At 39.7% G+C, this 25,589-nt stretch overlaps 1 protein-coding gene across 2 annotated transcripts in view; it reads left to right on the top strand.

Moving 5' to 3' along the window:
* Positions 1-659: 659 nt before the first annotated feature.
* LOC145683556 (phospholipid scramblase family member 5-like) overlaps positions 660-25,589 on the top strand; it is a 107,889-nt gene continuing 82,959 nt past the window's right edge. The window contains exons 1-4 of one of the 2 annotated variants that reach the window (XM_081754905.1): positions 660-1,051; positions 3,625-3,760; positions 8,325-8,396; positions 25,415-25,456. In XM_081754905.1, coding sequence (XP_081611031.1) covers positions 8,363-8,396; positions 25,415-25,456 — 76 coding nt within the window. In that variant the 5' untranslated portion in view covers positions 660-1,051; positions 3,625-3,760; positions 8,325-8,362. The remainder of the gene's footprint in view (positions 1,052-3,624; positions 3,761-8,324; positions 8,397-25,414; positions 25,457-25,589) is intronic. The other variant, XR_014131149.1, reaches the window with a different exon arrangement.

The raw sequence follows: 25,589 nt of genomic DNA, 5'->3' as shown, positions 1-25,589 counted from the left end.
GTTTTTCAGCATTTTGGACATATTGTGCGACACAGTGGTTCAAGAAACTAGAGCTCCAGAAAGCACTCCGGTATTAATTACAGCAAACAAAAGTTACGGAAATGTATTTTATCATGAGATACCCATTTTCTTCATCTGCACGTACTATACTTACAGATTATCTGTTTCTATAGTTGTCTTTCCCTTCTCTATTGTCTTTTTTAACCAGAGATATATTATGTTCGTGAAATTTTTATTTTAATGCCGGGATGTTCTCAACTTGAACCCTATCCATAAAATGTTTCATATTTTGGAATGTAAAAATTGGAAAATGTTATAGAAACCACGGTGGGTGAATGATACAGAAAGACAAAAATATAAAGATGAGTGCAATTAATGGTATGGTACAGAGGTTTATTAATAATGGGTAGACGTCTTTTGCGGTGTTTTGAATATCCTATCATTCAAGTATAGAATTCGTTTATTATATCCTTCTCAAAATCTCTTATATCCAACATCGTTTCCTTTTGTTCCCCTGTTATTGCTAGTTTAACTTACAATTGAGAAGTTTGATGTAATAAGGGCATAAGCGAGTTTATGTCCTTTTTGCATCAAACGCATTTGTGGCGTTTCCCATGCTTGTTTAGCCTTCTGATAACATTTCAATTCAATATCAGAATAACATATCCGTTTGGGCATATTCGTATTAAAATTGTTGGTCGATTTCGAATCGACCAAAGAAAAAGCATGTCAAAATTCGATTGAAATGATTGAACAGAACCCAAAGAACGGGTCACTTTGATTTAGTAGCAACCGCAGAGAGTCGATTAGAAGTGAGATTGAGTGGAACAAGTGAATACATGGCTGTATAATACGAAAGGTGGAACTGATCAGAGGAGCGACTCTGGAGCATATGTCGAAATTCCTGAAGGAAAAGAAATTATTCATTATATGTGATTTAAGAAAGGAGAAAATCTTTCCTTTTCTGGAAGTAATTATTTCTGAATATAATTTGTATTATTGACTTACTGGGCGGTAAGAAAATAACATCTAATGGATAGTATATGGTATGGTATGTATTATTTTTCCAATTGTTACAATAATTGGGATTACATAATATTCAGTTGATTCAAAAATACGGTGCTGGCGTAGTTTTGCCGTACCACGTTTGGAAGATTTATAGTTGAAGTTCAATATTTTGTATGAAAATATATTTTCATAAGGAACATATTTCTCCATGTGACAAAATTTTATACAAAGTAATACAGCTCTATTTCAGGTTTACAAGTGTAGGGTTACTAGTGTAAAGTCATTACAAGTTTTTTTTTTTTTTTTTTTTTTTTTACGGTGGATAACATAAGTGAGTGCATATGAAAGATGACTCTATTAGATGTTATTAGCATTCGCGCTTTTTAGTGGCCACCTAGCACAGGTTGGTTTGTGCTTTTGCACTGTAGTTCTTGTGTCGTGCATCCAGAAACCGTATTTATACGCAAATCGAAAAAGAATTGTAATTTTTCTACAACTACCTCTGGTGATCCCCTTGAATTTTATCTATGCCAAGTCAGATATTTTCATGTCGCTCAGCGCAAATCTTTTAGGAGAGAATAAAGAGTAAATTAGTGAAAGAATTAAAATATTTCAAGAGTTATTTCTAGTGGTGCACCAAAAGTACATCTGCTCGAAAAATACTATTATCTTGAACACATTTCTCAGATGCTTGTGTAATTTATCGACAAAATCTTAGTCATCAGTAAACTATAATTCATAAACGATTAAATCTACCTATAATTGTAGGATAACATATATAGTAGTGTCATTGTGAAACTACTATCAATGGAGAACCCTGTCTCCCTCCTCCTCAAGCAAAATCGAAATAACACTGGTAGTCTGTAATGATAAGAAATAAATGTTTTGCACAATGTCATTATAATAATACAGGGTGCGGCACGTAAAACAGGCCCGTCGTAATATTCTGGTATATTATGTTTTTGGCAACACTTAAATAATCTACCTTCCTACCAAGAGATGGCGTGTCGAGGTCGGGTCGACTTACGTGACCTGCAGCAGTCACGTGCAGCCGCAGCCAGTGAAACTTGTCGAAACCAGTTGAGAAAAAGGCCTCGTTGTGTGAAGTCGGGTGGGTGCATTTCTGTTCATGGTTGTTGAGCAATGTTGCCAGTGGTTTCTTGGATCCACTAATGCTCATCATGAGTGATGAGGAGTGTTTCCACCTGTCTGGGTACGTAAATTCCCAAAATAACCGGTATTGGTTGACAGAAAATCCACACGCAATCCACCAGGTACCCTTGCATGATGAGAAGATTTGTGTTTGGGGTGCCATTTCCGCCACACGCGTTATTGGGCCCATATTCTTTGAGACGACAGTGAACAGTAACGTGTATATGGGAATCCTGGAGGAGTTTTATACACACTTGACCGAAGACGAGTGTCAGTTATGTTACTTTCAGCAGGACGGTGCAACATGCCACACATCAGCTGCATCATTGTCCCTTGTGCATGAGATGTTTACACCAGAGAGGACAATCAGCAAAGGCTTGTGGCCTCCTCGGTCACCAGACTTGTCCACGTGTGACTTTTACTTATGGGGACTGTTAAAGGGAAGAGTATACGAAACAAATCCACACACAATTGAAGAACTCAAGACCAGGATCCAGGATGTCACCAATAGCATTACAACACAAGAACTGACAAGGGTATATATAAATATCCTCAATCGTGCTCACATGTGTTGAAGTGGGCGGAGGACACTTTCAGCACCTGCTGTGAAGGTGAGTAGTTATATTCAATACATTACATTTCATTTATGTGTTGTAGTTAATCATATTCAATACCTTACATTTCATTTTATGTGTTCACTTTACAGGCCGGTTTTACGTGCCGCATCCTGTACTATATTTTTAAAAAAGTCAGCGAAGGGTGCATATTAAAAGTATGGGCGACATCTTTTGGAAAATTAACGCTTAGAATGTCAGGGCATTCAAGAAAGAAAACGACATTATATATTTATTTCCAGCAATGGAGAATTGCTGCACGCCACAATACAGCTGAATTTTGTTTACTTGTGTATGGCAACTAGTGTGAATCCATTACAAGTGCTATACGACGCTTAAAATTAAAGAGAGCGCATGAAAACTGACATTATTAGATAGTATTTTGCGCCAGCGGAGTATTTCTGCACAGTGCATAAAGCTGTACCTGATTAGCAACATGGCAGTGAATAGCTAGCAAGCCTCAAACGACGAAATGGCGGACCGCCATCGATTGCTAGTGAAGGGCCTCGAATGAAATTATACCGCCAGTGATTCCCTGCCTTAAGCTCGCGACTACCCATCAATGCTCTCTCTACGCCGTTGGATAACATTAAACGTCCTCAAGCGATTGACATTTACCGTGCTAAATTTAAACTTCTAGTGCGCGATGTATTTTACTATCTACCAGAGTTTATTAATTCGTCCAGACTAAATTCAAACTTCTAGTGCGTGATGTATTTTATTATCTACCAAAGTTTATTAATTCGTAATTAGAGCAACCTTAATTATTCTCACTAATTATTATGTCATTTTCCATAACTATAACAATAATGATATTTCTACTACATAGATGTTAGTTATCTTCTTATAGGCTGCCTCTTACACCAGATTATATACACCACTGACTCAAACAGGAAATGCGTCTCCAAATAACTGATGCACTCTTTACGCTCCACCAGGACTTTTCATACTGTCAGATAAGCCGGTAGTTACAGAGACTGTTGCAGGTGAGTATTAACATTGTTGAGCCTTCCACTTTGTATAGTAACTCTTTATTAAAAGTAAGGGAGTATGTTTAGTACAAGGGGTCCAGAAGCACATAAAAAACACGAAATTTACAGGAGAAATGAATGATGTAAATACTTAGACGTAACATAACGTAACCAAATCTAACCTAACCTAACATAAACTAACCTAATATCAGTAGAAATAAGCGAAATTCTATCACTTTTTGGAAAATTATGAGGGACACCTACACTAATATAACATGAACTAAATTAACCTAACCTAACCTAACCTAAACTGACCTAACCTACCCTAAACTAACCGAATGTGACCAGAAATTATCAAAATTGTAGCTTTTTTTTTTTTAGATAAAAGAGCTGGACCCCTTCTGCTAGACATAGGCCAAAGTAAGTGGACAACTGTATCAGGATTTTCGAAAATTTCGATTATAAGAGAGGTAATGGATGTAGTTTCTATGTATGTTTTCTAAACATTGGAAATAGACATTGTTTACTTCATCATCACAGGAAAGAAAGTTCGACCGTTGCAAATCATTTTTTAAACAATTTTGCACTTGGCTCGGGCAAGTTTTTAACGTCTCACTTTAATTATAGTCGTACCTTAAGATAGCAAGGAAAGTTAAATTTTTCATGAAGAGTAACTAACGACTGGACTGTCTGAAACGCACTTTAAAAATAAAAAAAAAAAAAAAAAAATAAATAAAAATAAAAATAAAAAAAATCATAGGTTGCAATTGGGTTCAGATGAGTTTTTTTTTTTTTCATTTCACTTTGATCATTCATTTCAGTTTCAAGTACGCACCGTGATGGTGGTGGTGGTGAGTAGGTTCAAATACACCTTTCAAATATTTATCGCAAATCTATTTCTTTTCTTTTGTGTAAAACGAGCATATCAACTGTATACGATAATATAGTATACAACTGTTTAGCCCCGCTGAAACTCGCATGCCAGTGTTGCCACAGTCCTAGCTCTGAAGTGGGCTGAAAAATAGTACCAAATTGAAACAATAAGGGCTAAATTTTATGCCAGTGTACTACATGACTCTATAACACAAAATTGAAAGAGGTTAACTTCTTTAACCCTCCCCCCTCGTCTTCCTAGGGTCCAAATCAACGCGTCGATATATATATCTATAAAATCGCCGAAATATTCGGGTATTTTTATATTCGTCAATATGGCGTCACTAGTAGACAACTTAGCCCGGTAAGCCAGCAATTATGTCAACCTATTTTTCGTGCTATTATCGTTTTGGTGTAGAATCTTTGCAGCGACAATTACAGACTTACTTAAGCACACGCTGGTCTTCTTCAGAATATTTAACACTTGATTCAACGTGCGTGTGTTTGTTTGTTTGTTTCTGTTTCTTTTTTCTTAAGATTTCAAGATAATATTTCCACCACACTGCTTCTCTCTGATCTTCACGAGCGGCGCGGGTACGTCCATCTAGTGTCATTTGTTTCCCGGTATAGTTCGATTTACGAATTTTCCACACACATTTTCTAGCATTAAGAGTTTTGCAACGTCACAAAATGAATGTTCAACAGCATTTTTTAAGAGTCCAAAAAGTCTTACCGTTTAGTGACGCTTTTCAAAATGTGACAAGTATTTATTAAATAGTCCTGAATTGGATAGAATTGTACCAAATTTTTACAAAAAGGGCTGAAAATGCGAGCGTGGTACCAACGGGACGATGAATGACAAAAAGGGTTGAATTTGGTACAATTGTACCAAGTGTGGCAACACTGTCGCTTGCTCACTATGATACGCTGATTGAAAAGTGTTACAGGTTATCAAAGAAAATTAGTGTTCAGCGGTTTGAAAATAACTTCGTGTCTGAGTTTAAGAACTAAACCCTGTTCGGCCTAGGCTCTAAACTGCGATAAACAAAGCCACGTGAAACTAAATCTCGCTGATTTGCTGTTGGCCTGCTGACGCTTGTACTCCGCAAAATAGTTCATATGATTTAATTATTACTTTTACTATGAAGCTCCATATAAAACTGCTACATTATTATAAATGACAAAAATGTAACACGGATTATCTAATAAAACTGCAATCGAGTGTAGTTATAAACCTTTTAAATTATGGCCTTTTTGAGGTATTTTATAGACTTTCACTCAATCAGCTATTGCGTCAAGACTATTTATCGGAGGATTATGGTTTATATCTAAATTTCTTTCTAATAAACGAGTGTTTCCATCTGCATCCACCAAATTTCCCTAATGTGTACCAAATGCGGTAAATTCCCGCTCAAAGCGGGAAAAAGTTTTTTAAAACTTTTTTTTATCGCGAATATCCCCCCTTTGGTACAGGACACGATCATGCGAATGCTACTAAAAAAAAATGCTTCATTTTGAAGGGAATGAGATACAAAGAGTGGTCCTGGGAGGGATGAATAGTTTTGATTCTACCGCGGATTTACATAGTTTCCCTTGATAATACCGTTTTAGTCAATTTCCATACTATGAGTTTCATCAGCAAGACTGTTCATTGTAGGAACATGAATTGTACATCGTTCTCTTAGGCGTAAAGCAGCCTTTCAAACGGTACAACTCGCATGTGTGTTTCGTGAACCTTAGTGGAGAAAATTCCCGAAAAATGGAAATTTTGAGAAAAACCCCTTTTTCACCGACTTTGGGCCCCTCCGGCGGGCCTCTGTGTTAACGCACAGAGCCCCGAAAAATCTATAACATACTACATACCATATGTAATAACTATACGAAGTTTCAATGTTATATGTTCAAAACTAGGGGAGGGAAAATATAAAAATCTGTTTTCTTTTTCTCACGTAGAGAAAAGTTGCTATTGTTTGCACATGGGGAAATATTTTTCCCTCCCTTAGTTTTGAACATGTAACATTGAAACTTAGTACACATAGTATGTGATATGTTTGAGATTTTTTGGGGGCTCTGTACATTAACACAGTGGAGCCGGTTAGTGGAGCTCAAAATCGGGGAAAAAGATATTTTTTCTTAAAAATTTCCTTTTTCGGGAGTTTTCTCCATTATGGTACACGAAACAGACCGATGCGAGTAGTACCGTTTGAAAGGCTGGTTCATGGCAAAGAAAACGAGGTACGTATCATGATTTTAGGATAAATAGTGATAATTCTGTAGATACTTTACTAAACTATCTGACTAAAAATATGTAAAAAATGAAAAAAGAAATCGATTTTTTTAATACATTTCTTTTGATTCTAGCAACATGAGACATATCTCGTTCTCTTCACCGTGAGGCAGCCTTTTGAATTGTACCAGCCACATTTCCTTATCGTGTACCTGTGCGGAGAACATTTGGGAAAAGGGAATTTTTCCTGATAAAATCCATTTTTTAAAATGTCTACGGGATTTTCCCGCTTGTGGTACACGATAGGGCTATAGCCGAAAGTCGGTCTCATAAAGAAACCAACGAGATACAATCCATGATTTTAGGGCAAATAACAATGTGTCAGGGATTTTTTGAAAAAAGAAACCTTTTAAAATTTACGCTTTTTAAAAACCCATCGTCCATGTTTGTGACGTCCCTGCCTCCAGGCAGAGCACGCGACACTGCAAAATGCCCATAAAATATGTTCTATGATGCTTCCATGCTTGAATGAATGCAAAAATCCCGGTCTAAAAAACTTTACTAGAGACTTATAAAGCTAATTCCGAAGGTCGACGCCATGGCAACTATAGTTGCCATATAATTTAAAAGGGCTAATGAAACAATAGAAATAAACACTAAGCATGCGCAGTAATTACGGCGCCAATTCAACTGTGTCGGCGTGTTCTGCTTTGAAGCGTAAAAGACGACTGGCATCAATCCCCGTTCTACGAGTGTTGTGGTGAAACACCAAGGTAAACCTTTACTTACTAAGCAATAATTGTTTACCAGTGAAATATATATATATATATATATATATATATATATATATATATATATATATATATATATATATATATATATATATATATATATTTTAAATATATCTTTCGAGTTGTTTCTTTCTTTTCTGCCGCTGCTATAAGTATCTGGACAACACGAGACAGTATTGTGAAAATGCACAGGTATAATTTGCTCCTCCCCATGGGGAGTGGGAGTGATACATCACTAGCCAATCGTATTTGTGACGAGCGGAAGGATACAAATATTTTGTTTATCGGAGTTTAGAGCTTACGTTGAACAAGGAATAGGTGAATGAACGAAAGTACGCGGAAAAAACATATACCCTCTATTATTAGGTAGCTTGTATCCAACATATACCGAACTTGCTTTTGAGTAACACGCTTGATTGCGTACGACTATTCCGAGTTAATGCATTCTTACCTTTGTTCGTTTGTATTCCAACAGTGAAATAAAATGTATTTTTAATTCACTCCCAGTTTTAAAAAAAGAAACACTGTTACCATGCTCCATTTTCAATCCATTCTATTTTCACTTTCCCAATTGGAACATTGCCATAGCCTTTTCTTTGACCATAGTGTTCGAATAATGTGTAATGTTGTATCATCAAATAATGCACAAAAAATAATTTAGATGTATCATTCTTTTATTTTATTTCAGGGGTGAAGAAGCTCTTTCTGCATTGGTAGTTGTGAAAAATGTGGGACCCACCAGTAGGTGATCCTTACAGTAGTAAGTACAATTTTGCACTGTTTCTGTATGCAACACACCGAAGTTGAATCGATTATTTCTTGTGTTCCGAATATGATAGATCTGTTCTTTCTTACTCTTGCTGTTATAGGTTGTCACTTCTATTAATTTAGCTTCAATTATTCCGACTCGTTCGTTTTTGTTTTCAGTCAAGGAACAGTCTGTGACTGAACAGCGTGTTCTTACTGTGAACACATTTAACCAAGGTGGCCTTCAAAGTAATATGATCTTACTACAATCGTAATTTCTTCTTATAGGGGGTTTGTGTAAGTTTGTGAAATGATAGGTATACACCCAGGCGCGGATCCAAAGGGGGGCTATAGCTCTCTCTCCCTTGACGCTCAGGTATACACTGGATAAAATGGGCTTCAATTCTACTTTACATTGAATAAAGCTGCAAACTATTGTTTAGCCCTTACCTTGATCATATCCTGGATCCACCACTGTATACACCAACACACTAGAAACTCTGTTGGGACTGAACCTAGAAATGATACGCTTGATTGGAAGCATCGTGACAGGTATCTCCGAGAGAGTTATAATCATTTTATGGAGCATATAATTACATACATTCTCAGTAGGGGTGTATTATATGCCTAACATTGTATTTCCTATGTAAATATAAGATATTACTGATCATATCTATGTAATATATAACCGTTTTCATGAAGATTTGCCTATGTTTTAAAGTCGTGCTATACTAGGGGGAATAGGATCTATTAAGACCCATAGGCTAAACATCTCCGAATATTTATATGCCAATCCAAAATAATGTTTCCTACTACTATTACGCTCTATTTTATTATATATGACTTGTTCTACGAGGAGCAATTGACAAGTTCCAGGATTTTTTTTTGTAAATTTGGCACTTGTGATGCAATGATAATGGATGTTGTGCAATATAGTCATTACACTGTAAAAAATGAGGTGTTGAAAAAACACAAAATGACTACCACATTGGCGTGTTACTTGTGTGTTAATTCAACGTCAAGCACATCGCCTTCAGAGCATATGAGAAATAACTAGTTACTGCCCGGGAGAATTTGCATTGGTATTTATCATTTAATATGAGCAGAGCTTTGAGAAATATCTTTGGCACTTATGCCAAGTAACGAATAGTGTTCTATGTTTTTCTGTAATCCGTCACAATAGTATTGTTGTAAACCTGTGAATCGTCTGACAACAGTTACATAGGCAACAGTTCTGCCATCTTATGTTCATATATGCTAAGACACAAGAATAACAGATAAAGAAAACAGATGGAAGCACAGCTCTCTGTGTAACTGTTGTCAGATGATTTACAGGTTTACAACAATATTATTGTGACCGATTACAGAAAGCATAGAGTGTTATTAGTTACTTGCCATAAATGCGAAATTTGTTTCTCAAAGCTTTGCTCATACCAAACAATAAAAAAAACAATGCAAATACCTACAGCTAGTAACGAGGTATTTCTGATATGCTCTGAAGGCGATGTGGCTGGTGTTACATCTTTTCCCAGAGCTGTGCTCTGAAGCGTCGCTAATTGTATGGTGACGATTTTTGGAAATACCTTCCTTCTCCTCATCCTGGGCCTCACCTTCTGTCTCTTTCTCACGAACCGTCTGTCAGACTTATCTAGCCAAGGGCAGCCGGATTCACAGATCGAGCCAGGGGAGTTGCCCCACCTGGACAACTATCCAAACGGGTTGTCCCACCTTTGCTCATCTCATTTACATCACGCATCATTACTTCATTGTTTCGGCACACGGCTTTCCATTATGGCTGATCCTCCTGGTGCCACTGGATCCTCGGTGGATGGACGCCATCATGGCCTTCCTCCTGTGTTTGCCGTTCCAACTGCTTCGGCTGCGAAAGTGACCAAGCGGAAGGATTTGAGCAACAGACAGCGAACGGAATCAGGCAGTTCTACTGCCTCAACAGCTTCCAATGTCTCCACGAGATCCAGATCACCACATAGTCAACAGCTATATGCGGATTCTGTTAAACAGCCTCGCCATCAGGCAAAGAAACAACATCGAGATAATCTTCCGAATACTTCTGACATGGAAGCCCAGCCGACAGACATCAATCATTCATCTCATCTACCATCTTCCTCACCAACTCATCCGATGCTTTACTCATTTCTGCTGCAAAACTTTGATACTAAGTACTCCAACGAGAAATTCGTGACTATTCAACTTCGCAAGTACTTACCGAGTGTTCCTTTGTCCCAACTCGTCAAATCACGTAATGGCATTATATTAAAATCATCAGATCCTAATTTCGCCATACTCATTCGAAATAAAGCCTCTTTTGAAATCTTTGGTAAGCAGGCTACGATTACATCCCTCAACTCCACCAAACGTAAACAAGCGCCTCCACCAAAGCGATCTCCACTTCTTTCAGTTGTTATTCGTGGAGTCGACCCCTCTTACACCGATGAGGAGGTTCAAGAAGAGCTTCAGTATGAAGGGCATACTATCCAAAAGGCTGTTCGAATCAGAAACAATGCTGGTGCCACCTATATGGTGCGTATTCTTACATCCTCCCAGGACACAATTGACAATTTGCTCACCCATGGAGCATATATTTATAAACGGAAACATCGTGTTGAGCCCTCCAGATCTTCTACACCTTTGCCGCTACGATGTGAAAAATGTCAGCAATATAATTCACATCACACATCAGCCTGTCCAAATCCGACCGTTTGCGGCTTTTGCTCTGGACCTCATCAGACTCGAGTTTGTCCTAATATGGCACAGCCTCCGAAATGTCCAACTTGCACTGATCAACACCCAGCTTATAGCTATAAGTGCAAAGGCAAACCTCCCGCTCAGGAGTCCCATCCTGAACTCGTTGTTCCTCTGAAAACTGTCGAGTCATCTACTTCCACTGACAACTCAGTTAATGATCCCGTCACGGTTAGCAAACTTCTTGAATTTCTAGCCCTAACTCTACAAAATATTCATCCTTTTCAACGTCAGCATGTCCTTCAACAAATCATAGCTGCTGCGAAATCTACGTTTCATGTCTCATTATACGCCACTTATTCAAATAACTACGTCCACTTCCACACAACTCGACTCGAAACATCTGTATAATCGTATTCATCATGGATATCGTTTTTCTGTTTATCAACATTCGCTCTCTTCTTAAGCACAAAGTGGTATTCGAAACACTCTTGCTAGAAGAAAACGTCACAGCTTTCCTCCTTAACGAAACCTTCCTTAAACCCACTTCCTCTTGTTCTATTTCTCGGTACACTTTACTCCGCCACGACAGTCATCTACCAGCCCTCAGAGCCAATGGTGGAGCTGCAATAGGTTTTCGACACACACTCCCTTTTCGATCACACAAATGTCCTATCTTGCATCTTCCAGAATATGTCATCACCACATTATATTTTCATAATATCGCTCTCACTCTTGCTACCATCTATGTGCGCCCCGGCCTCCCTATATCTCATGACTTCTTCTCACACATTTCAAATACTTATAAGCACTTCATTATTCTGGCCGATGTCAATTTTCATAGTCGTTCACACGCCGACCAAACTTCCTTTACTGACTTTATCACAGTCCATACTACAGGCACTATTCTCAATCTTCCTCGCTGTACTCGCCCTATCAGCAATACCACTCCCGATATAACAATTGTTTCAAATACCATCATTAATCGTTGCACTATAGATGTTCTGGACTTAATCGGCAGTAATCATGCACCCATCAAGCTTATATATCATTCTGGTCTTGCTCCTGCACAATCCTTACCTTCATCACGCCAATCATTCCGTTATGACAAAGCCGACTGGCCTCAATATCGCTCCTATCTTGAAAATACCTTGGTCGATTCCGAACCCCCTACCTCACCCGACGAACTTACACACCAGGTTGCTCTCATAACCACTTCCATTCAACAGGCATCTGCACTTTATATCCCAAAATCTGAATCAATCACATATCATCCAAAACTACCACCACAATATCTAGCCTTAGTCCGTCGATCACGTCAGTCTTACCGCGAATTTCTTCGCACCAGAAATCCAGAAGCTCTAAGACTTCATCACCAACTTCAACGCACGGTCCACAACTATGTTTCTGCTTACAAATTGCGCCAGTGGGTTAAAACTTGTAATCACCTATCCGATACAACTCATCCTACTCGCTACTGGAAACGGTTCAATGCTCTCTGTGGCAAACACTCGAAGACTCCATATCCGATTCTTTTAAACAATACGCCATTGCATTCCGACACCGAAAAAGCCAATGCCTTTGCGGACTATCTCCAAACTATTTTCACACCGTCAGAACCAGCATGTCTCTCATACACTTCCCAATCATGTTCTTACCGCTCCCATCACAGTACCAGAAATCACCTCTGTCATCCAGCACAAACGCAATACCTCACCAGGCTTCGACTCCATCACTTATCGGCATATTAAAGAAAGCCCCGCTATACTACTCACTCTTCTGGCATTCATTTATACGTTCATATTACGCACAGGTTTTTTCCCTACAGACTGGAAAGTATCCAAGACCCTCATGTTTCCCAAACCAGCTAAACCACCGTCTGATGTTTCTTCTTACCGACCTATTCAGTTAACATCTACTTTCAGCAAAATATTCGAGCGCATTCTTGTGAAACGCCTACACCGATATTTCCTAGACCGTCAACTACTACCGACTCATCAAGCTGGTTTCCGTCCCTCTTTCTCTATTAACGATCAGTTACTTCGTCTCACAACCCTCATAACAAATCATTACAACTCTATTCAACCATCTTGTCTTGTCCTTTTCGATCTTGAAAAAGCTTTCGACAAGGTTTGGCATATAGCGTTAATTTATAAACTCATTAAATTTCAAATTCCGATGGCATACATTCACATCATTTATCATTTTCTCGTCTGCCGCATCTCTTACATTGCCATTAACGAACAGCTATCTCATCCACTTTTCCTCATGTGTGGTGTTCCTCAAGGTTCTGCTCTTTCCCCATTATTGTACATCCTGTTTGTTGCCGACCTTCCACATCTTCCTACCGACGTCCACCTGTTTCAATATACAGATGATACAGCCTTTCTTGCTCTTGGCAAAACTATTCAGGATATCAACTTTTCACTCCAAATAGCCATCGATCGTTTCACCCACTGGTGTTCTAAATGGAAACTCCAGATTAACGCCACAAAAACTCAAGCTATTGTATTCATACCACCCCGTAAACGGACTAAAGTTCACCGGAATCCATCTCTTCTGTCACTTCATGTACATAATACGCCCATCATTCCCACACGAACCGTTAAGTACTTAGGTATCATTTTCGACCATCATCTAACTTGGAAGCCTCATCTTACTCATGTTAAAACTAAAGCCTATAACCGCCTAAATCTCCTCAAACGACTTACCGGCACAACTTGGGGACTCAAAGCACCCGTTGTTCTCAACACATACAAAGCTTTCCTTCGACCCATTCTCACATATGGCTTCCGGCATGGATCTTCGCTCCTTCCTCATACTACCAGAAACTGGCTATTTTAGAAAGACATGCATTCCGCATTTCTCTCCCCAGCCCAACCCGTGATTTATATTCCTTAATATCATTTCCTATACTCAGCTACCATCTTGAAAGTCTCCGCTTAAAATTCATCACTCAACGCTACACTCATCACCATCCTCTTCTGTTTGAAACTATGCACCATCTTGCACTTCACTCATCACCTGCACGCTATCATAATACTCCACTTCATCTTCTCTTTACAGTATATTGTTACACAGTACCTCCCGACCATCTCGATCTCCAGATCCTCGAAGACTATCGTTTCCATGTCCATCTTCCCCATCTTTTTCCATCCTATGCACAGTGATTCCATTTCACTAACAGGGTTCACCACGTCTCCATTAGCCTAGAGCTACCCCTAGGCAGAAGATAACCTCATTCGTCTTTCTAACAAACTTATGTTGTTGTGGCGCCAAGTGCACTTCACCTCATCACTCATTTTCATCAAGCTTTATATTTCTCTTTCTTTGCTTTTGTCACTTGTATTAAATTTCTCACGCTCGTTATATTCTGTTTTCTACTCTAACTGATTATGAATATGTTTTCTATCCTGTCAATGTGTATGTGATTGTGATTATATATAAATGTGTTTCTCCACCTATTTCTGTATTATAAACCCTGTTGTATTTATGCTCATGTCTATACCTTGTTTATGTTCCAGGATAACCGCCAATATGTTTATGATCGTAAAGATCATAAAGACCTTTCCACCAGAATGATGATGATAATAAAGTTTAATAAATAAATAACACAGCCCATAGCCCAACAACCAATCCTTCACTACCATAGTGATCCTCTCAACTCCCTTCCCTAAAAGAGGGTGTAGCCTGCTTACAGGTTGCTAGCCCATGGCTAGCGTTAAAAAAAAGCTGGTGTTATACCTTCCCAGAGCTTTGCTTTGCTCTGCTCTGAAGCGCTACTAGAGCATAGTGACGAGTTTTGTAATCTCCTATCCCACTATCCTGGTCACTGAAGCTAGATTTCTGTGTGTATCGGTTGAGAGACTAATCTAGCCCACCTCATCCGATACCTACGCAGGTTGATAGCCTCTTTGGCCCACCTAGACCACTATCCAAACGGGTGGTCTTCTACAAACCTGTTAACCTACCTGAATAGACGACCTTCGCTATGGCATCTGGACAAGGCCCCGGTCATACTGGACTACCTCCTGTTGTTGCTCAAGGTCCTCGTCTGAGGGCGGCAAAATCGACAAACGAAAAGCCCGCCAAGAGTCAGAGCCAAGTAATGCAACGGCTTACTCTAAAACAGCTGCTACCTTTTCTGCTGCTCTCCAGATGACACCTCCAACCAAACGGCATCATACACTGAGTGAGTCAACGTCAGCGTCAAGCAATATGGATATCGAGATTCCCGGGAAGTCATCATCTAAACCCGTAGTTCATTCTTTTCTTCTTACAAACTACGATGCAAAATACCATGATTTAAAGCAGATCTACTCAAGTACGTTCCCCGATCGGATGTCAAACAGCTAATACCTACCAAGAATGGTATTATCATTCGATCGACAGACCCTAACATGGCAAAAACTCTTCGTAACTCCTACTCTTTCGAGATCTTCGGCGCCTCGGCAAACCTTCAAAAGCTTGCATCAAACCAGGCGAAGCAGCTTCCACCTCATCGCAAGCCTTCAGCTCTATCTGTTGTAATACGAGGAGTAGATCCCCAGTTCACGGATGCCAAGGTCGCTGATGAACTTAAGCTGGAGGGTCATTCAATCCTGAAATGCCTTCGCATAAAGAACGCATCTGGACCCACTTATATGGTCCGAGTTTTTACAAACAGTCAAGAGACCGTGGATGATCTTCTTAGCAATGGTGCCTACATATACCTGAAACGACATCGGGTGGAACCGTCTCACTCACCTCCGCCTCTTCCTGTACGTTGAGAGATGTCAAGCTTATAACTCACATCACACTAACGACTGCAGGAAACCTTTTAAATGCGGGTACTGTGCAGGTGCACATTCCACCAAGTCTTGCCCCAATCTCAGTAATCCACCGCAATGCTCGACCTGCCCAAATCAGCATCCTACTTACAGGTATAAATGTAAGGCCAAACCCGCTGCAGAGATGCTAAAACCAGAGCTCACTGTACCTATCCGCATTCACAACACAGATTCTACTACTCCACCTCCTAGTTCTGCACAACAACCGATCACCATCGACAAATTTTTGTCATTTCTCACTGTTACCTTGCAGAACATACATCCATTTCTTCGTCAACATATCCTCCAATAAGTACAACTCGCTGGTAAAACTATCCAGCATGTCAACTTCACCGGCAGTTACTCCAACAACTACACTCATTTTCATTCTCCAGTCTAAGTTCTCTCCCCATCTATTCTCGTTATTTTTCATTATGGTAGTGCATTTTCTCTTTCTGAATATTCGATCTCTACAAAAAAAACAAGCCTTTGTTTGAGCAGCTACTTCTGGAGGAACACGTTCATTGTTTTCTTCTCAACGAAACATTTCTTACTCTTAAAATCCTATGCAAACTCTCACCCTATCACATTCTTCGACACGATAATACCATTTCCACCCGCCGTGCTAACGGTGGCGTAGCTATTGGTTTTCCGCACTCTATTTCATATAGAGTACACGCTACTGGAGATACATCACTGCCTGAACATCTTATCGCTACTTTATATTTCAAACAATGCTACATCATTGTTGCTACCATCTATATACAACCAGGCAATCCTATTTCTCTAAGTTTCTTTCCATATATTTCTGACAAATTTCGGAACTACATCATAATGGCCGACATTAATTACCATAGCCGCTCAGATAATCAAAAACGCACCTTTTGCAATTACATTCAAACCCAAACGACGGGATTTATTCATCCCATTCCTAAACCAAACGACCGGCTTCGAATACAACTCCCGATATAGTCATAACATCACCCAATATTCTCTCCAAGCTCACTCTTTCTGTGCTTGACCCGCTTGGGAGCGATCATATCCCAATTAAAGCTACTCTTCAAAATCCAGGTACACCTCAAACCGCTCCGCCTACAACTCCCCGCATAGTGGCTCGTTTCGACCGTGCCCGTTGGCCTAACTATAGGGAATACCTTTCCAACAGATTAATACCTTTATCCGTTTCAACTTCAGTCTGAACTATACGACACTATTGATGAGATCACTGATAGTATTCATCAGGCGTCCTTGCAGTATATCCCTCAGACTACAATTGATCCATATAGATCAAAACTATCGCCACAATACTTACCTTTAATACGTCGTTCCCGCCAATTTTATCGAGATTTCACTCGCACAGGAAATCTGGAATCGCTTCGTCAACATCGTCAATACCAAAGGGCAGTGCATAATTATCTCGTGGCATACAAGACCAGAAGCTGGATAAAAATCTGTAATACCCTCTCTGATACAGCACATCCAACTAAGTACCGGAAACGCTTTCATCAGCTCACTGGTAACATCACTCGCCCTTCATATCCACTCATTCTCAATGATACGCCATTACACTCTGAGGTGGACAAAGCCAATGCCTTCGCTGACCAACTTCAAGGTGTCTTCACGCCTCTTGGACCTGCCCTCTCAGCTCGTACTCATCCTACTGACCGGCTCAATCTCAACTTACCATCACTCCAACCTCATGTTGATCATCTTCTACCCGACAATTCACCATTGACAGCTCCTGTTACCGTCACCGAAATTACTACCACCATCGCTCGTAGACGCACCACCGCTCCAGGGCTAAATTCTATTACGTATCGCCATATCAAAGAAGGGCCATGCATCCTTCATTATCTTCTGTCTCTCACCTTCACGTTCATCCTCCGTACTGGTTTCATCCCTAACGACTGGAAAACATTTAAAACCTTAATGTTTCTGAAACCGAACAAACCAGCTTCATCTGTGTCTTCCTATCGCCCAATTCAACTCACCCTTGTTTTCAGTAAGATACTCGAACGGATACTTGTCTCTCGCCTACACACACATCTCGCTTATCACAACCTAATCCCCTTTCATCAGGCCGGATTCCGTCCGAATTACAGTATTAATGATCAACTACTCCGCCTGACCACGTACATCACTGCCCAGTTTAATCAATCTAAGCCTTCGTGTCTTGTCCTGTTCGATTTAGAAAAGGCTTTCGATAAAGTTTAGCATCTTGGCCTTCTATATAAACTATTTTCTTTTCAACTGCCAATGTGTTATATTCGCTTCATTTACCATTTTCTTTCAAGTTGCCTGACCTACGTTTCCATTAATAATGTTCTCTCTCACCCTGTATTTATCCATTCTGGTGTTCCTCAAGGCTCTGCTCTGTCCCCGCTTCTTTACTTACTTTATGTAGCTAACTTCCCTACTCTCCATCCAAATGTCAGCCTTTTTCAATATGCGGATGATACGGCTTTTCTGGCAACGGCAAATACCATTCAATACATCAACGACATTCTTCAAACTGCCATCGATGCTTTCCTTCAGTAGTGTGATACGTGGCGACTCAAGCTTAACGCCAATAAAACTCAAGCCATTATCTTTCTACCACCAGGCAAACGCAGTCGGTCCATCGCAATCCATTCAACCTCAGTATTGAGATTGCAGGTACACCACTTGCTGCTAGTCGCACAGTCACGTACCTGGGCATCATATTCGATTCACATCTGAAATGGTCTGCTGATCTGAAAAGTGTTGCTCTAAAACCGACCAACCGACTGAACGTACTTCGACGCCTAACTCTGACTACCTTGGACTGAAACCTAAAATCCTACTTAACACCTACAAGCATTTTTACGCTCTGTTTTGAGTTATGGCTTTACAGCCTGGCTTTCCGCACCCGAGGCATACTACCGCCGACTCCAAATTATTGAGCGCCACGCCCTACGCCTTGCCCTCCGAATTAAATTACCCAGCCCTACCCTGGACTTATATGACAGAACACGTTTTCCACACATTCTCTATCACCTAGAAGACCTCAGACTCAGGTACGTTACAAAGCGATTCCAGACTCAGCATCCATTGCTCTTTGATGCTATGCATCACGAAGCCACTCTCCGCAAACCTTCAACAATTCTCCGGCATTCTCCACTCTCTCTGCTGTTTACTCTGTTCCATTACGTTCTCCCACCAAATAGTCCCGACTTGCAACTTCTTGAATACTTTCTCATTGCAATCTCCCCACCCTTCCTCACTCCATCTCATGTTGCACAGTGACTTCCCCGCACTAACAGGGCTCCCCTCGTCTGCATTGCGTCCAGAGCAGCCCCTGGACAGAAGATAACACTCATTCGTCTCTATAACCCTCTTCTCTGTATTGTGTTGTGATGTCAAGTGCACCTCATAGTTTCATTTTCATTTTCACCGATGCTCTACTCTCACCACTCTCATGTTGAATTGTTCGCCAGTGTACATTTCCCTTTCCCAGACCTGATGATTATGGTTGAAGGCCATAATGTCCTCTACTGATAATGAAGTTCAGATACAATAAAGTTAATAAAATCTCCTTTGCCTGACGACAATAGCCCAACACCTGAAGTTCCTGTCAACTCCGCATCCCAAATAAAGGGCGTAACCCTTTGGGTGGGTGCTAGCTGCGGCTAGCAAAAAAAGGCTGGTGTTGAATTGAGACACAAGTAAGACGCTAAAGTGGTAGTCATTTTGTGTTATTTCAACACCTGATTTTTTTGCTGTGTAGGTTGCCTAATTATGAATTGGACAAGTGTAAAAAGGTTGCATCAGGCAGAGTATGAGTAGTAAAGCTGAACGGAGGCGTGTGTGGTGACCAGTTAGCGCTATGTCGCAGTTCGACCAACACGCTAAGATCAAGCACGTGTGCAACTTGGAGAAATCTGCTTCAGAGATCTACTGTGATAGCCTTAAAAACAGTTTAGCATCATGGAAGATTTGGCTCTTCCTTAAGAGTTTTCATCCCGGTGAAATTAAAATACCGCTAATTTTACAGTAATTATTTGATATCTTCAAATAGATAAAAGATAATCGAAGTGTGGAAAAAGAGCGCCCTATACAATATTATTTTACATGGGAAACCGTTATCACGACTCACTTATCTGCTTTCGATTTCGAGCCACTTTGAAAATCGGCATTTATTTTCGCGTTTCTAAACAGCTGAAAACGGAAAGCCACTAGGTAACTTGTGATAACGGTACCTCACGCAAAATAATATTGTCTAGGGCGCTCTTGTTCCATATTTCAATTATCTTTTTATCTATTTGAAGATATCACATATTTACTGTAAAATTAGCGGTATTTTAATTTCGCCGGTATGAAGACTCTTTAAGCTAAAAATTTCACCCGTTTCGCAATCGTAGAAGAAACCGAAACCAAAGCGATGATTGATCTTCGAAAGACACCAAAAGAGAACTTTCCTCATTGTTTCCACCAATGGCAGAAGAGGTAAAACAAATGTGTTTGTTGCAAAGATGCCTACTTGGAAGGCAATTAAGTAAATGTTCAATACTCATATTGTGGTAATAATGAGCTTCAAATAATTTCGGGAACTTTTTGACTGCTCATTGTATAATGCGCGGTGCAAAAATCAGGTAAGCAACAGCAGCTGTTTTAAATTTAAGCTCTCCGACAACAAAATAACTGTTAGCCTGTCCTAGTTTTATCATTAACATGTGAGAATCGACAGAGATATGATCACTTCGTCATCACACCCAGCGGAACATTAGAGTATGCCTAAAACAAAACAAAAGCAAACGAAGCTGACCTAAAAGCTAGCCATTGCAAAATTTCCACACACAAGAGCAACAGTGAATTATAGTATTCAGAAGAGGAATTGTGGGAAAAGTGTCTTATTTCTCTGGTTCTCCATAGAGAAGAACTAGCTTCATGGAATGTTTTACACTGGGAAACACAACACTGCCATTATATAGCAGCTATTTTCCGCTGTACGATCTTGAGCAGATACAAAACAGAAAGGCACATGAAAAAAATAAATAAATACTAATTGCATTAGGCAGTTTTTAAATGATGGTGAGAAAAATGTAATTAGGTACAATATGAATACACATACGTATTGTCGGGTGCTCGGTGGCTCAGTGGTAGAGCGTTCACCTCCGGTGCTTGGGGTCCCTGATTCGATCCCAGTGCACGCCGTGTGGACTTTGTGGTGAACAAACACCATGCTTGTGGGTTTTCTCGGGTTCTCCCGTTTCCTCCCACTTTCTTCATTTCACTCATCTCTCATTATCACCGTCTCCTCCTTTAGCTTAACCGGCATAACCGTGGGACGTAAAACTTACAGATTTCATTTCATTTCATATACGAATTTCATTTCTTTCTTTCATAGCAAAGTCAGAATAAAATTTTGCGACAAAGTATGTCACACTACCTAGATATTATATGAAAAGGACTAGTCACTCATCAACGTCCAGAACGTACTACTAGGGATACCAACATGAAATTTGCACATTAAACTCTTTCTGTCATGGTAAGCAAGGTTTAACAAAGGATTTTTTAAAAAACGTATCCTAACGAAGTGGATAAAAGGAATTCAATGTTATTGTCTAGAATAGAGTTTCTCACGAATTCCCGAAGCTAAGGAGATGGAAATTGGCACACAAGCTCCTCACTAGAAACAACCTGACAAATATTAGAGTATTTTTGAAAATCCCATAGCTAAAGGAGAAAGGAAATCACTTTTCATAATAACCAAATTTCCCGCTTTTTATATAGAACATGACCAATGTGAGAATTCCCGTAATCTAGAAATATGAAATTCTGTATATTGTAAAATTCTCCCTGTGAAAGAGTAGGTAGGACTTGTTAGAGTAAAATAATATGTGTGGAATGTTTCCCCACTACTGTTTTATTTGATTATAAAATCCACTACAAACAGTATTCTACAAGAATAGTACAATAATGTAATACAGTATCTCTAATAGAAGGTAGAGAAAGGTGACCCAAGGCTCCAAGGGCAGGATGTCCACAGAGCTCCGCAGCACAATAAGTGGAGTGGATTAGAAGCAAGCTCCAAAGCAAGCAGAGAGGGAGATTAATGTCGCAGAACTCCGGGCAAGCTAAGTGACTGAGGTTCGGAATTCCGACAGAGCTCTGAAACAAGGTAAGAGGGAGGAAGGGAAGCCAACAGTTCCGAAGGAAACTAGAGGCTTGGGTTGGATACTTCCTAGAGCTCTGGGCAAGCTAAAGGAGGGGTGACCAATTGCAGACTGGTAGCTGCGCAGGGACTTCTCTCACTTATTCCGGCAACTAGAGGATTGGGTTGGATACTTCCTAGAGCTCTACGCAAGCTAAAGGAGGGGCGAGCAATTGCAGACTGGTAGTTGCTCAGGGACTTCGCTCACTTATTTAGGCAACTAGAGGCTTGGGTTGGATACTTCCTAGAGCTCTGGGGAAGCTAAAGGAGGGGTGACGGATTGCAGACTGGTAGCTGCGCAGGGACTTCTCTCACTTATTTAGGCAACTAGAGGCTTGGGTTGGATACTTCCTAGAGCTAAAGGCGGGGTGAGCAATTGCAGACTGGTAGCTGCCCAGGGATTTGTCTCACTTATTTAGGCACTCCGGAAGACGTTGGCATTACTGTTCCCTCATTGTCATGTGATTGTATGTGTCACTGATATCTTCATTGTCTGCAGCTTGTAGTATTCCAACGTAAGGTGTAGTACACCATCTGTGAGGTACACGAAGCAATTGTTGTTAAACGGGAGCACACGTAGAAATGTTTGTAAACACAAGCACGTTGTACATTACAACAAAAACACTTATTAATTAAATTTCAGTACATAAATTAAAAATCAATGCAACAATGTTTTCGCGTTTTGAAAACGAAATATTTCAGTTTAACGTCCCACGATTATGCTCTTTAGGCTGAGGAAGACAGAAGATTAAGACAAGAAAGTAATGATAGAAAAATTAGCAAAATGAGAACTTGGAGGAAACGGGAGTACCTAGAGAAAACCCACGGAGACTGTTTTCGCGTTTTCAAATACCACTTGAGCAAGGGAAAGGATGCAATTTGTATACTATCAGAAGTTGAATCGTTATTCAGAAGATTCAGAATATAGATGTGAAATTTGGTATGTTAACTCTTAATTAAAAGTAAGAAAGAAAAACTTGACTTTATCGTTTAAACGAGAAAAGGTGATATTTTTCATGATATCAAAACTTCCGTTTCTTTTTGAGTCGCTATTTATATTTTTCATTGAAAATAAGGGAACAAGTATTTTAACGTTTCAAAATCCCGGTTTTCAATTAAAATAATCCTATTCTTGTTGTGTGAAGAACAGACACTAAAATTTTGTATCAGCAGATTGACATTTGATGTCATGATTGAAGTATAGATAGTTTGAGTTAATACACGTATTTTTTTTTTACTTGTTTGCTGAAAGCAGAAATTCTCTTGCATTGTACAGTCAAGTGCAAAAGAATGTACTGGACATAATCACCACTCGAGCTCCTTTGTGGCTAAGCGGTTAGCGTACGCGCCTTTTGCGTGGGAGACCCAGACTCGATTCCCGGCGGCAGCTCATGTGGTTCGGATTACACGTTAATCAGTAGGTCCCGGCTCATAAAGCCTCGCTGCTGAGAAAGATGTTAAACTCAAAATTAAATCAACTCAAAATCACCAGTTTCTAAAAAGTATTTCAGTCTATCTATTTTGAAACTTTACACTACATTACTAGCTATACTACAGTGAAATTTGTTTTATGTTAGGGACCGTTGCTTTCATGTGTGAAGGGCAAGTCCCGCCAACGTAATTTCAATAATAAAGTGTAAATTTTCATTGTTTATTTACATTACAGGTAATCTAACTTGAATTCGAAATTATATAATAATATGATATTGTATTAGGATCATTCTGATGTGTAACTCTATATTAATACGATCCGTTCTATAGTAATACTCCCGGAAGTACCTTTTTTGCGTTCTACTCTGGCCAGCTGTTTTACGCGCTATCCTAGGAAGCTGTTTAAATGAGTTGAGTGATTTTGAGTTTAACATTCCGTTCAGCAGCGAAGCTATATGAGACGTGGACCTACTGATTAACGTGGAATCCGAACCACATGAGCTCCCGCCGGGAATCGAACCCGGGTCTCCCACGCCATAAGCGCGTACGCTAACCGCTTAGCCACGAAGGAGCTCCCAGCTGTTTTAAGTTGGTCACAAAATTTATGTCATGGGGTCAAGGTGGAACAAACCGAGCCCTGCGGGGCTTCTAACTCGTTCCTTCTACTACTACTACTACTACAACTTATATGCACAAAAGTAAGTACATAAATAACTTTTTTGAGTATTACTTTCATCTTATTTTATAAAAAAAGTGTTATGTAAACGTAAAAAAAATAACTTTCCTTGGATCGGGTTTGAACCCACGCCAAAAGCGATATTCGTTATTACCAGTGGCGTATTTAGGATTTTGTTTCGGGGCGAGCTATGCACAACATGTGAACAAGCATTTATATTTTTTTCTTTTGGGTGCTGACAAATTTAAGTGAAGTTTTGTATATAACAATTTTTTTGCGGGGGGCTTGAGCCCGATAGCCACCCCTAAATACGCCACTGATTACTACCTTATAGCGCTAGCATGTTCGGCCACGAGGGCCATCAGCATCTAAGCGTCTGATTTCTTCTATTTGAATACAACGTGGCAAGAAATGGATAACACCAACCAATCAGAACTGTGTATTTCGTTCCTACTTCCGGGAGCATTACTCTCCCGAGCTAGCCTTTTATTAATGGCATCATTTGTATTCAGGGGAATTATTCATATTATATTCTGTATGAATTAGGTATTTAAAAAAATCAAATAATAAATCTTTCTCTGTTTAAGAAATCTTTCTCTCTGTAAAATTTGAATCTTCGCACCGCAAAGCGCAATGGAATTAGAAGTCAAAGTCAGTAACCTCTGAAGCTAATGTTCTTGCTAGGAATCAAACCCAAAAGAAGCAGGTCTGTAGTGTATAGTCTATATGGAATATAAATTAGGAAGAACAGAAGCATTGACTAGCGAGAAGCATTACCTTCAAACCTATTGTCGGTGAATGTACACCGACTTGCGAAATTTTTGTTACAGTAGGTGTGATTTTTTTTCCATTTGACCTGGATTTTCACACCTCGCAGAAAGAGCGTTATAGGAACGCGTCGCTAGTCGACGAGCCTAACAGAGATAAAGAAAAAAAACCTTGGCTTTTGAGTTAGGAGTATCAGATTCGAGAGAATACTTTTAATAATTCAAATAATTATTAAAATTATCTTGCAAATTACGACACCAATTAAGAAATATTTTTTACGGGAGAGAGCTCTCTGCACATGTAAACTGGTTAAAGTGTTTTTCAAACAAAAAAGTCTCTTTCAATGTCTTATTGCTGGATAGTTTCCTGGCTACTGTACCACGTTTTCCTGGGAACATATTGAAGAAATAGGTATATTACTTCTTGATACAGTTGGAATGCAAACATAAGGGCTGATTTTATTTTTTTTCCAGATATTGGTGGTGCTAAACCAGTAACGACGCAGCCGCATTCAGGTATGGATTCTATATCATATACATGTATATACAGGGCTGGATTAAGGGGGTGCACGTGCACCCCCTTCGTTGTAAATATACACTATCTAAAATAAGAAACTAGCAGTGAAAATAGCAACACTTTCCGAAAGTT

This window comes from Thermobia domestica, chromosome 4, assembly GCF_964235325.1.
Source record: "Thermobia domestica chromosome 4, izTheDome1.hap1.1, whole genome shotgun sequence".
NCBI classification, from domain to species: Eukaryota; Metazoa; Arthropoda; class Insecta; order Zygentoma; family Lepismatidae; genus Thermobia; species Thermobia domestica.
Note: the sequence above shows the minus strand (reverse complement) of the source record. Positions and strands in the feature narration are given on the sequence as shown.